At 43.4% G+C, this 13,150-nt stretch overlaps 1 protein-coding gene across 1 annotated transcript; it reads right to left on the bottom strand.

Moving 5' to 3' along the window:
- Window positions 1-237: 237 nt before the first annotated feature.
- lrrc38b (leucine rich repeat containing 38b) lies at window positions 238-11,972 on the bottom strand. Its single transcript, XM_088309746.1, has 2 exons — window positions 10,588-11,972; window positions 238-803 (listed from the first exon to the last, which is right to left on the bottom strand). Exons 1-2 carry the CDS (start codon window positions 11,219-11,221, stop codon window positions 556-558), a joined length of 882 nt encoding a protein of 293 aa, XP_088165872.1. The 5' UTR covers window positions 11,222-11,972; the 3' UTR covers window positions 238-555.
- Window positions 11,973-13,150: the final 1,178 nt, after the last annotated feature.

Below are 13,150 nucleotides of genomic sequence, written 5' to 3' on the forward strand. Positions count from 1 at the left end.
TTGGTTTAGATGAGGTTCATCTCAACAAAATAGAATTTCGAAGAAAAGTGAATTCATCTGAGTTCCTAAAGTGAAACTCTACTGCACAGTGCTTATTAAACGCATAGGGAAAAAATCTTTTGCTAATTTGTTTTTAATATAATGATCTAATTTCTTGAGATGGTTAAATTCCAGATCTTGGCTCTTTCAGGCTTTTCCATCAAAATAATAAAGTCGTTAAATAAAATTTTTTTATATTTATTTTTTTTTTTAGCAAACTACATAAATTGCTAGCCAAGCCATGTCTGAAAAATTTGAAATCATTTGGAATGGAGCGGAGCAGTTTGCTAATATTATCTATCCCTCAGGAGTGACTTTTCATACCGTACCTAGATGCCTTTTTGCAAAGAAATCAACAAATGTACCAGGCTCAAATCACTCCATAGAAAAGTCCCGGACGTTGACTGGGAAGGAAACAGCACAAATCTGCCGGCGCGTCGCACACTTTTGTCTATGGAGTCTCGTCCACACAATAAATATCCGGATCAGACGAGCCCTTTATAAAGTATATCCTTGTCATTCCTCGCTCTCCTCTTCATCACCCTTGGAGCCTTTACTCCAGCGCTGGAAGCAGTGGACGGTGGAAGCCAGGAAGAAGCTGGTCATGATGGCTACCACAGACACGGAGATGCCCGAGAAAATGATGATGAGTAGGTCCGTCAGAGTCAGGCTGGCCTGGCATTCGCGGAAGCTGTCCTTGGAGAGCTGGGTCAGGGACACGCGCCGGCCGTCCATGGGGAGGGAGCACTCCATGCCTTCCACGCCTGGGCCCAGAGAGAAAACGAGATTAGACAGATTTACCAGACATGCTGAGCAGGCTTGCAAGCGAGTGACGACATGTTTCGACTTGTGGACCAATGCTTCCGCGCAAAGTCCGTTCAGCGGATTACATAATGTGCAAGGGCAAGCAGACAGGATTGAGGCTTATTGTTGTGCAATATGCCCGAAAATAAATGTCATCCAAGATTTTAATTATTGCCACTGAAAAGACAGCTCGTTATTTTAGAAATTGTAAACCTAATCATTATTTGGAAGTATGCCACTTTACAGACGTCACCATAATTAAAACCGTTCGCAGACCATGCACATGTTTTCTTATTGATGCTTTTAGTGCATGGTGCAGAGGTGGGCGTATGTCACATACAGTGTATACAAGTTGGAAGACTCATTTTCAAGCTTCAAGAAAGTTATTGCGACCGGTTGACATTGTTTTATGTTTGGAGCATTTGCACTGTGTAGACAGATGATCCAGCAAGAGCCTCCTCCGTCTGGTTCAGGATCAGCATCTCATGAGTCAGAGTTAAATTGACAAGAAGCCAATGTTATTGATTCTGGCAAGAAAGAACACACCGTTTAATGATGGCATTAATTCCAAGACCTGTCAAACATGCTGTATGTGTGCGCAAATCAGCTACTAGACAAAAATCCTCGACGCCCGGCTTTACAAGTGGTAATACGGATGACAATAACGAGCTGAAAATATTGTGGCTTGTTATGACTCTAGACTCTATTATTCTTGCATAACACACAACATGGCAGGCCACTTTCCAAGCAGCAGGTCCTTTTACACTTTGACTCAGGGGAGCTTTGAGTGGAGATTATCATGAACAAAACATTCCCAGGCTTTTTCCAACACGTGGCCACTTGTGAATTGATGAATTAATTGAGCCATTCATTCTGCTTTAATGGCCAGGATTCATGAAAATGCAAACTCATACAACCTTTTGAATCCAGCCTGTACTTGACATCAAAATGGCTCCATTGGAGCAGGATTACTCAGTGCTTTGGGGTCAGACACTGGTCCTCACCCTTGTCTAATTCCCACGACAGGAAGTCCACATTTTGACACAATGACACTCATGCTGACTCACAAGGTGAAAACGATTCCAGCGTCTCGCTGTCACCACTGGTAACAAGGCAGCGCTGTAACATTAGAGGACATACGGAAGGACGTGGACTTAAAAAAAAAGAAAAGAAACTGTGAGTGTCATCCCTGAGAAGTGATTACAGATTAGTAGTGAGGAGAAAATAGATGAAAAATTTTAACCTCCACCAAGACCTAAAATTCTACCTCCAGGAAAATCCACAAGATAAAGAAAATGATGCAAAGTGTGATCATTTTATAAGACATTGAGAACATTGAACAGCATAATCTCCCAAATACCATCCGAAGAAGGCAAACGTGGCAAAGAACCACAAATGAAGAATGCAAATGTTTGGTATTCATCAAAACGAGGCCAATGAACACATAGTGCATCACGTTGCACATTTCTATGTGGCAAATTGGAAATAAATACAAACAGATTCAACATCAGGCTATAGCTACAGTATGCCAGTTTTTGATAGCCGGAACCAGACTAGCTAAGAGCTGCAGGTGTAGGAGTTGGACAAAACCCCTCTTCATCTCATGAAGACAACACTGTTGTTTTCTCTGTCTTGGAAATGTTTTCTCCTCTGGCCCAGCACATTGTGTTTGGGTTGTTGCACATCTGATTTTCCAACTCAGTTGGGTTTGTAAATAATGTTACTGTATTGGTTCATGTACATACCCCGATTTGAACACTTGTGCAATGTGCAATGTATTTCTTTATACCGTGTGTCCATATCAAGGGACAAAGGGTAACGTGCACGCGTTAATGGTATGATGCAGCACCAATCCTTCACATTTCAAGCACGCACATCTGATGGATTACATGTGGGATTACAGTCAGGCACGGGACGGTTGATCCGCAATCTCCAGTCGTGATTGATCTACCTCGTTGCTACGGACCACTATCTGCTGTGATTTTTTTTTCCCCCTCACCTTTTAACAACACACCATTGATTTTAACGTCGGTGATAAACAACGTTGTCTTTCATTCATACATATACCACGGTGTCCACGACACGGAGAAAGAACGTGATGCTGTCATGGCTGAATCTACCGCCGTAATGCATCATGCCGATTAAATATCAAGCAGATGTAATGAAGAATCATTCAGGGGCGCCGATCACGGAGCCATAAAGTCGTAAAAAAGCAATGAAAAATTCATAGGTCATGGCGAGCGTGGGGGAGGGAAGGAGCTGAGCAGGGAGGCGAGTGGAATGCAGAATGATGAGTGTTCATGCGACAGCGCGGGTCGGGGGTGCATCACTCAGGAGGGGATTCCTTCTGCATGGAAACCCAATCACGGCACGTTTCATCAGCGCTCCTCGTGGCCTTTCGACAACAGCTCATCGTGGTGCAAAGTAGCAGTTCGTAACCAGGCCAGGATTCAAAAAGCTGCTAGCCTGTATTAAAAAAAAAAATCTTTGTATCATCTGATTCCACATGAGGTGTAAAGATAGCCAGTGATGTCGTGGGTTGCTTGCGGCGTACTATATTCTTTTTTTTGAAGACAACAGTGCATTTTCCTACAAGGCTACAAATGAAAATTGAGGCCCCGAATCCCCATCAAATGATCTTCAACTTTGTAGCAAAGCTGCTCACAGAGCTGGCCTGCCGTGCCCCGCAGGCAGCTACAGCTCCAATTACCCTGGCCATTCCACCCACAGAACTGTGTCACCCTGAATTATACATAGCCTTTGTTCATCCTTAACCCACCAGCCGGTGGACATGACAGCACTAGATCATGTTTACACTCATCCCTTAATTAAACATTCAACTACCTGATTAGAAAATGTACAAAAACAATTAAAAAAAACAAAACAGCATGATGTATGTGCACCCAATCCTTACACAAATCGTGTCCTCCACTCTCAACACGCCGCGTTCCAATTAGTAACACTTCAACAAATTTAGCCTTTCGACAAATAGATGGGAAAAACACAAGTATCTTAAATTACATCTGGGTTTTTTTTTTTCATTATATCATGAGTCCACAAAGTGGTACGGTTTGGTTCAGTACATTACATCTTAATCCGGTTAGCATTTCCATGCCAATAGCTGAATAAACTGTGACATCACAGCAACAGGACACGGTCAAACTCCAGTGAATTCAAACCATACACAAAAAAAAAAAAAAAAGAGGAACGGAAATGTATTTACATCCTTACACTGCAAACAAAATACACCACAGGATGGTGTTATGGCTCCGCAGCACCCTTAGTAGTGGGGAGAAAAAAATGTTCTGCCTTCAATTACAGTGGATTCAATGAAAATAAGATGCTAATTAAACACTGAAATAAAAATCCTGACTGAACATATCAAAACTTGGTACAAATTCACCTGGGATTATCTGAAGCAATACAGTTTGATGGAAATCTGTTTTCACCTTACCACTCCCCAAAAGTCCTACATTTTTTAAGCCTCTGCCACCTCGCTGACCGGCAGTAATCAAACTTATTCAAACAGACAAGTGTGCCAATCGGTGAACTCAGCATCACGGGGGAAATCAAGAAGTGAAAAATGAAATGGGAATTAGGTTTTGCAGCGTGGGGCTCTCCGGCTGCTACATTATGCAGGCCGTCGGGGGAACGATGAAAACCTCAGGACGATTTCAAAAATAGCGGAGTGTGTGCTTGTCCATATATGCTAACTGTCTTTTAAATCAGCTTTTGGTTCCTTGTGCTATGCATTTCAACCTTTAGATAATTAACTGAGTAGCAGCAACAAACGTGTCTCTGCCTTGATTAGCAACATTTTCACAGACGCCCTGAGGATAGGTTTTGACCTTTACGTTTTGCATTAGCTAGTTAGCATCATCTGCACCTCCTCCTTATGATAGGGTGATAATCCTTAGCCAACAGCTTTACGTAACCCTCTTGTTATGTTTTAATTTATGTTATATCTGAGCCAGCTAGCAAAATGTATACAGTGTAGGCCAGTATTGAAACCATTTCAATGATGGGAACGACACATAGTAAGCTAGCTTGTGTAAGGCGTAAAAAAGACATCGTCACATGGCACAAAATGACACGCTCGGTTAACAGCATGGTTACTGTTTTTCAGTGGTTTGTTTCATATTTCTGGCTAAGAAGTGTTTGTTTTTTTTGGACAATTATTAATTGGAATTATGACTATAGCACATGGCACTCTAGCATAATTCCGGGGGACATTGTAAAGTCAGCATCCCATGTATGAGTTTCAACCTTCATGTTCTATAACAGGCAGTTAGCATCATTTGCACCTCCTCTTCGGTTTTAGCACTCAACTTATCAACACCTTCACAAGCAGCATTCAATGATAAGACCAGACTGATGAAGCGTGTGTTGAGACTTGTTCACAATTTAAAAGCGACATCATGGTTGCTGATGCAAGAGGGCGCAGAATTCGCCATAACAGAAGGGTACAGCACAGTAAATCAGTATTCACAAATTCAGTTCACTATTTTCTTTTGTTGTGCTCTTTCTGACGGAAGGCTACGTAAATAATCCAAACAGCAAAGTAGAGCTCTTCAGAATTCAGTGTCAAGTACATTGACTTGAAGCGATACATAGCCAAAGAGTCTTACGGAGAGTTTGCCACACATGCGGACGTTTTTGGCTTCACTCTATTATGGGTTTTCATTTGTGAACATAACTATTGTAGTTTTACCTTGCTATTTTTAGTTGGATTGGTGAAGAAATGGTCATTTTCTTTTTATTTTTGAGGAGAAATGTGTTTTATAAAAATCAAGACCGTGAATATTAGAGTTCGTCGAAAAGTGAGGGAACACTGTATTTACGGTTTAAATTATTAATATAGGCAATTACAAATATTCCACCGGGGGCATCAATTCCTTGTGGTTCCTGTCCTCAATGAAGAATTGGGCTTACTGTGTAGGGTAGAAGCACTTGTCTTATGTCACGTAATTGAGTTTCTCACTCAGTGATGAATGTAACATGCGCTTCCAACACAACGTCGAGGACATTCGGCGGAGCCGATGTACAATAAATTACAAAATGTCAACTTCATTCTTTAATGAGCATCGCTTCTGTTATTGTGCTACTGCTTCCACTAGCACGCTTTGGAGACGATTTGATTAATTTGGTCTGGTAGAGGGTTACCAGGCATCGACAAAAACATAATCCTCCGTTGTACTCAATTAAAACTGAAAAAAATGCTGGTCTCGTGCAAGTGAGCCACTGCCCACCACGCCCTTAATACTGCTGGCCCAGGGAAAAGTGTGGCTTTTGTTACCATGACAACAATGGATGGAGCCTGAGCCTTGCAACTGTTTGTGTGAGTTGGGGGCATTTTCATTTATAGAAACAGCACTTCATACATTATATTGTGAGAATGTGTCACAGCACAGTTTCATCGAACAGCAAGAAAAATGTCAGACTAATCGGTCTGTGTCTCTTCAGCCCATATTTAACTTCACACAGAATAACCAATTCATGGTTTCCCCTTTGGAACAAATCTCCAGCAGTTTGCTGGGAAAAAGTAATAATACATTTTTTTTTGTGTGCATTATGAAACATTATAAGACGCCACAAGAAGCCTTGCCCAATAGGAAAGTAGTAAATTTACAAAAACGTTTCATATGCCAGGGAAAACATACGTTTTGCCTTAGTTGTTATCCTAATAGGTTACAAAAGAGTCTTGCACTGATTTTTTTTTCCCAAAATAAAATCATTTATAAGGCGTTTAACGGTAATGTTGCAAATTTTGAACTCGTATTAAACTGTTTGGGGATCATAATTTGTGGTAGTATATTGACAGTTTTATCTATTACAGGCAATTAAAAACATTTTTGCGACGTCACTTGCTTATGGATTTTTGCTATTCATGGAAGAGCTTGGCGCCTGCAAACAGTAGTGGATTACTGCAAATTAGTGTAAGGCTTGTCCATCAGTGTCTCCGGGGGCACACGTTCATATTGACTGTTTTCATATCACTGTTGTTTAAACACAAACCTTTTTTTAAGATGCTGTCTCTTTCAGTGTACAGACATATATACCCTAATGGAAATTTGAAGGTCAGCCCCTCTCAGGATGGGAAACACTTACACAGACAGGACTATGCTCACAGTTAGTCATTTGTCCTTGTTGCACATGGATCGTGAGGGTAGCAAACGTGAGGAAAAATATTCCAGATTTTAGTATCATAAATAACAGATTCCCAATGCTATAAATTGTGGTCATCGGTGACAATATATTTCTTGCTATCTTTGTCAAGGCATTGTATTCATGATAAATCACTTGCATTCAGTCTCATTAGATCGTGGGTTTTACACGTAGCTATTTTTGACTTAGTAGCATATTTCAAATAAGACCCTACACTTGGAAAAAAAAGCTTCTTCTTACAGCCTGTGGTGCACTCAAGACAACCTTGGGAAGCAAAGCTCAAATGGTAGAGTTTGGTTGTGGATTCAAACCGGGGCCTCTGGGATCTTACCAAAGCCACTTATCCATTGTATGAGTTCCGCACCGAAAGAGCCTCGCTCAGCCCTTAGTGGTTGTGGCTTTTCCATTAAAATATTTGGGGGCTGTGCAGTTACAATGGGCCCGCACTTCAGAACGTCCTCTGAAGTGGTTCTATAAGGCAAGCTATGATGTCACTGTCTTCTGATCTAAGCGGAGACATGCGGGAAGTAACGCCATTGCACATGCCAATTTCCTGGTTGTATAGGCAGTGAGTCAGAGCCACCACCAAGTCAAAAAAATGAATAAATAAATAATATAATACATTATATGCTCATATTTCTCTTTCACAAACTGCTCCCTTTTTTCATGTTATTTATTGTACAAAATATTGTGGGACAACTCCGTGCTGTGTAAACGATTGTTTTCCCTGAACCTTCTGAATGCAAACATGTAATGTCACGCCATTAGGTCCATAACCAAAGAGCAGTAATTACAGACAAGATAATATGGTGTCCTTTTCATGCCACAGAGTTTGCTATTTGTGTCCTTAAACACAAGCAAACGGGCATCGGAAAGCACAGGTTACTCCTCATTGCCTTCCGCTTTGTGCCGTGTTTCCCATTGCATGATCAATGTGAGGAATTGGTGCTAATACCTTGGGGTGATGTATATTGGCAGGCATCGTAACCATGTTCAAGTGGTCTATTGCGTTGGTGAATGAAAAAAGAACTTTGGCGACACGTCTCATCGTTACAAATGCGTACGGCTGTTTTGCAAACGCTTACCGAGAGTGACAATAAAGGGATTTCTAATTCTAATTCTAATTCTAAACAATGGTTTTGCAATGGAATTTTTTCCGCACACCGACAAAATCCAAAATTTGCTTCTTTCACAAGCATTCACCACTTAGTTATATACTCGGTTAAATATGGTTAAGGAGTCTTAAAAAATACAAAATAAAATGTGTACTGTATATTTTTCCTTTGACGGCGGCCATTCAGCAGCCAGCTGTATATCCTGAAAATTGATTTTTTTTTTGTCGACATATCAAACAGCTCACAAATTGCGTCTGTGCGTTTGATGGACTGTAATTATTGACGTCAGCACATCATGCAACGGCAATTCCAATTCTGACTCGCTGCAAAACCAAGACTTGCCTCTCGACAAAAGTGATGGCAAAAGCCCAGATGTTGCAAGTGTGCAATGTGCAGTTGAGGCTTGGACAGTTCAGTTGAACCCACCCCAATTGATTGGCGCCTGTTGTAATGGAAAAGCAGTGGAGGTCAAGCCGGGCCAAGCGAGGCCAGTGTGGTGTGGTATTGGGATTTTCTGGAACCTGAAATTGAAAAGTGGCTTAAGCGTCCTTCAGCAAAATACTGGACCCCACTTGGTTTTAATGCTGTGTCATTAATAGGTGAATACGGGGCCGTTGTTAACGCACTTTGGTTACACTGAACGTAGAAACGGGCTTCAGACTCACTTGACCAAATACATGAGAATTTGCAATTGTGAGGCCGTAATTTCTGCCGAGCAGATCAAGCAAAAGCTGGACCTATCCCAACCCCCCGGATAACGACTCAGGATGTTTTTTTTCCAGGCATGTGACATCTGGTCTTTGCTGACATTGATTAGAAGAGGGTAGGGGAGGGATGCTCAAATTATCAGTATTGTGTATACCTTTGCTTACTGTTGCACCATACAGATTGGAGCTAAGGAGGCTGTTTTTGTACGCAGGTCAACCCTCACACCCAAACAACCTTGGAACAGTGACAAGAGAAGAAGAAGTACACCCACTCCCTCTCGGCAGCAGCCTCCACACGAACATGCATTTGCATCACATTTTCGTCCTAAATTCATAGTTCAAGCTAAATTTTAACAAAGACTGAACGGCAACATGAGCAATTTGTCATGTGAAGCCGCAACGTCGGCTCTGTATCATTATTACGTCGTCAGGTCCCACGTTGTGGTTTTCTCGCCCTCCAATGCTAACTAAAAGACATCAATAGTAATTGTGTGGCTCAGCCTCAGTAGGAGTTGTTTGTGCAGTGTCTGATGGGATATACTATCTGCTTTGAGCTGAATAAAAGCGGATATTAAAGAGCGTGTTTTTTTTTCGGGTGCGTGAACTAGAACAAACAGTGCAAGCCCCCTATGGCTGTTTGAGCCCCATCCGTTCATGTAAGCAGCTCACAGCCTCAGTACAATATGTCTGACGCGTTAGTGTGAGCCTTGTGTTGTTTCTCAGAAGCACTCACACACACAGCAAATCTTGTGCCCTGTTATCTAACTCAAAGTCACAAGGCCTAAAATGTCTACCCAATGCCCGCTATTATGTAAAGCTGTAAATTGACAGATCGAATGACCGTGTTGGAAAAAAACAACAATTGAACGATGTATTGTGTAGACTGTTTGGTCACAGGCGAGCAGAAGCCTATTCCAGCTGACCTTTGGTGAGATAAGCAGGGCGGACTGGTTGCCAGTCACTTGCAGGGCACACTGATGAGCTGGAAACTATTCCGGTTGACTATTGGTAAGAGAAGTGGAGGCCACCCTGCTCCATTCAATGAAACGTTCTATCCTTCCATCCAATATCTATACCGATTTCCTCATTAGCGTCACAGGTGACTTGGAGCTTTTTCCAGCTGACCTTTGGTGAGAGAAACGGGATAGACCCTAGTCTGGTCGTCAGCCAATCACATGGCACATATGGACACACAGCCTTTCACAGAAATGGACAATTTAGATTTTTAAGTGAATCTTACAAGCATGATTTGAGAACGCGGGAAGAAGCCGAAGTGCAGAAAAACAGCGAACCATGAGGTTCACCATGCGGTCCTCAATCATACCAGGATGGCAATACAATATTCCTTGCAAATTCTCTCATTAATTCCTGGCTTTGCAGAGACAAAGTCTAAAGAAAGCCTTCTACTAAATGCCGAGTATTATATGAAATAAAAACTGTATGTTGACCAACTGGACTGAGTAAAAGTGTGTTCTACATGACTAAGAACTGAACTAAAAATATAAATATTCCCCAAATTATTTTCCTGAGAATAAAAGTCTTGTTTTTATGTGTATCTCATTGCAGGTTCATCCTCTTCAAGGGCTATTGTGTCATATTACACACTCACATTGGAGGCTATGGGGGTGGAGGAAGAAAGAGACGAAATTAGAACAAGATTCGGGAGGAGGGGGTTCCCTCTCCAGCAGGGAGGAACACAAATAGACGTGATATGTTGCAACATTGTGTCTATGGTAAAGTTTGCCACATTTGCTTACCGTTGGGAAGCTTATGACTGTTCTCCATGAGCCACGCAAACAGGCTGGTAAAGTTGCAGTTGCACACCCAAGGGTTGCCCTCCAGCCTCACCACCCGCAGGGAGGGCAGCTGACTTAGCGCGCCCACCTTGAGGCTCGACAGCGCGTTACGCTCCAGTTCCAATTCCCGGAGCGAGGTGAGGCCCAGGAAGGCGTCTTCGCTCACCATGCTCAGGTAGGGGTTGTTACCCAGTCGCAGTTTGATCAAGCTCCGGGACTCCCCGAACGTCCCCTTTGGGATTTCTGTCAAGTTGTTGCTGCCGAGGTCCAGGAAGACTAGCCTGGAGGAGGTGCTCAGGGTCCCCGGTTCGATGTATGACAGCGTGTTGTTCCTTAAGTCCAGGTAGACCAAGTCACTGTACAGAACCAGGAAGTCGGAGGGGACGCGGGGTATCCAGTTGTCGGCCAGTAAGAGCCGGCGAACGTCAAGAGGGATCTCGTCTGGGAGGTGGGTCAGCCCGCGGCCGCTGCAGTCCACCGTGTGGGGGTCCGGGCACAGGCAGGTCGCTGGGCAGTTTTCCCCCCGGGTCCAGAAGACAGAGGTCAGCACCATGAGGACAGGCTGGAGCCAGCAGACACATGGCAACATGGTCATGGGGGGAAATGAGTTTGAGGGAAAGTGGGTGAATAGGGTAGGGGTCAGAGGACAGGAGATTGGGATGAGGGTGGGGAATGGGAGAGTGATAGGGGGATCAATCCCAGTGATGGAACATGCCGGAATATAGAGGGGCTAAGGGGGTGACGGTGGAGCAACAAGGAGGTCAGGGAGCTCATTTAGGCGTCGGAAAGGGTGAGGACAATCGAGCAGGCAGAAGTACAGATAAGGGATGCATAGGATGGTTGCGGGTATAGAGGGCAACCGCAGGGTTCCCTGGGTGGGGGTGGGGGGCGTTCGTCAGTAGATCTGGCAGCGGTCACCAAGAAGGTCTGGGACGCGGAGGTGGGATTTAAGCAAGGCAAGCCGCCGCCACGTCCCCCCCATCGGTCCATTAGCGAGGGGGAAAAGCCTTTGTGACCGCACAGAGAATCCCACGGAACATCGCTCAAGCGTGGCGTAAGATTATCCCCCACCCTCCCCGACACCCCACCCCCACCTTTTATTCTTAATACAGTTGTGATGATTCCCTGGCGGAGCTCCACGCATGCACCCCCCCACGAAAAAAATGACAACCCGGCTGTCCTCTTTAAGTCCGATCAGAAGCGGGGAATTAGCATCCAAGCGGGAGCATGATTCGTGCAGGCACACATACGCACGCACACACACACACACACACACGCAAAAAAGCACAGCCGCGCAGCTCCGACGTCTGCCTCCGACTGTGGCACGACTCAGCTCGCACCCTCAAAACAATCCCATCCTCTCTCGATGGAGGCGTGTCTCAGCCGCGCTGTCAACACATGAAGTCACTTCCTGTGTTGTGACGACATAAAAATCATCGTTGAAATCAGCCCAGGAGAAGAAGCAGGTGCCATTTTGTTGACCTCCTCTGGTAATTTACGAGGGGAAGATGTCCTTTAAAAAATACATATAAATATTTGTAATGATTTTATCTAGCACATGTTACCATAAACTAGAAAATATAAATTTGTAAATGTTGCATTTAATGATATTTATACACAACATAACGAATCAATTGTTCATAATCTAGTTTACAACTTGTCGCAATAAAACAACGAAAGAAATTGGATGTATATGAAATATCATAACTGAACGCTTAAAATTCTCATGCCTGAAATTAAACATGAAATAAGCCATTTTGCTTTGAAGCAGCCATTTAGGGTGGCTCCTCGGGCGAACACTTCAAGTCTGCAAAGCCGAAATGAGCCTCAGTTGGAAGCAGATGGTTCTCAAGACAATCCTAAATTGCCAGTTAAAGTGCGTCATAATTTTTTTTAATTTAGCAACTCAGTATTGCAGAAACATGTACTTGTGGCAAACATTAATTTGGATCATGTGAAATGTTAGCTTCATTTTGGTTTAAATCAAGACATTAGCTTTGACAAACTAATACAAGGTATTTTCTCAGAATGAGTTCCAATTGGTACCCGGCCGGGACACTAGAGAGAAATTTTTTTTTTGTTTTTTTTGTCTTTGAAGAGTGGGTCCGTCTCAGCGGCCTTCCGCAGAGGCAACTGAGCGAGGCTGGATTGGTGATGGAGAAGAATTTTACCGACACAGCCATCATGGTTAGAAAAAACTTTTATACTGGTCACATGCTGATGTCTAGAGAAGTCTCCCGAAAAAGTTGTGTGCGCATCCGCGTGTGCGTGCGCGCATGCGTCCCTCTCCTGTCTCCGTCCTCTTATGGAGAGAGCAATGAATATTCATAACTCACTAATTACGTATCCAATGCCAACCCCTTCCTTTTATGGTCTCACGCCAAAAGCCTTTTGGGGGAGCCAGATTCGATCCCCCATTGCGTTCGTTTGAAGCCAGCTGGTCTACCTTACGATTCTCTGCTGTGACTTTATGGCGCTGGAAAAATCTGATAACTCACTACCAGCGGATTGTTTTACAATACAC

This window comes from Idiotropiscis lumnitzeri, chromosome 11, assembly GCF_059441095.1.
Source record: "Idiotropiscis lumnitzeri isolate Australia: NSW breed Sydney's pygmy pipehorse chromosome 11, RoL_Ilum_1.0, whole genome shotgun sequence".
NCBI classification, from domain to species: Eukaryota; Metazoa; Chordata; class Actinopteri; order Syngnathiformes; family Syngnathidae; genus Idiotropiscis; species Idiotropiscis lumnitzeri.

Coding starts and splice junctions, on each gene's coding strand:
- lrrc38b (XM_088309746.1), bottom strand. CDS start 11,221: ATGACCATGTTGCCATGTGTCTGCTGGCTCCAGCCTGTCCTCATGGTG. Junction 804..10,587: donor CAGTCATAAGCTTCCCAACG/GTAAGCAAATGT, acceptor CTCTGGGCCCAG/GCGTGGAAGGCATGGAGTGC.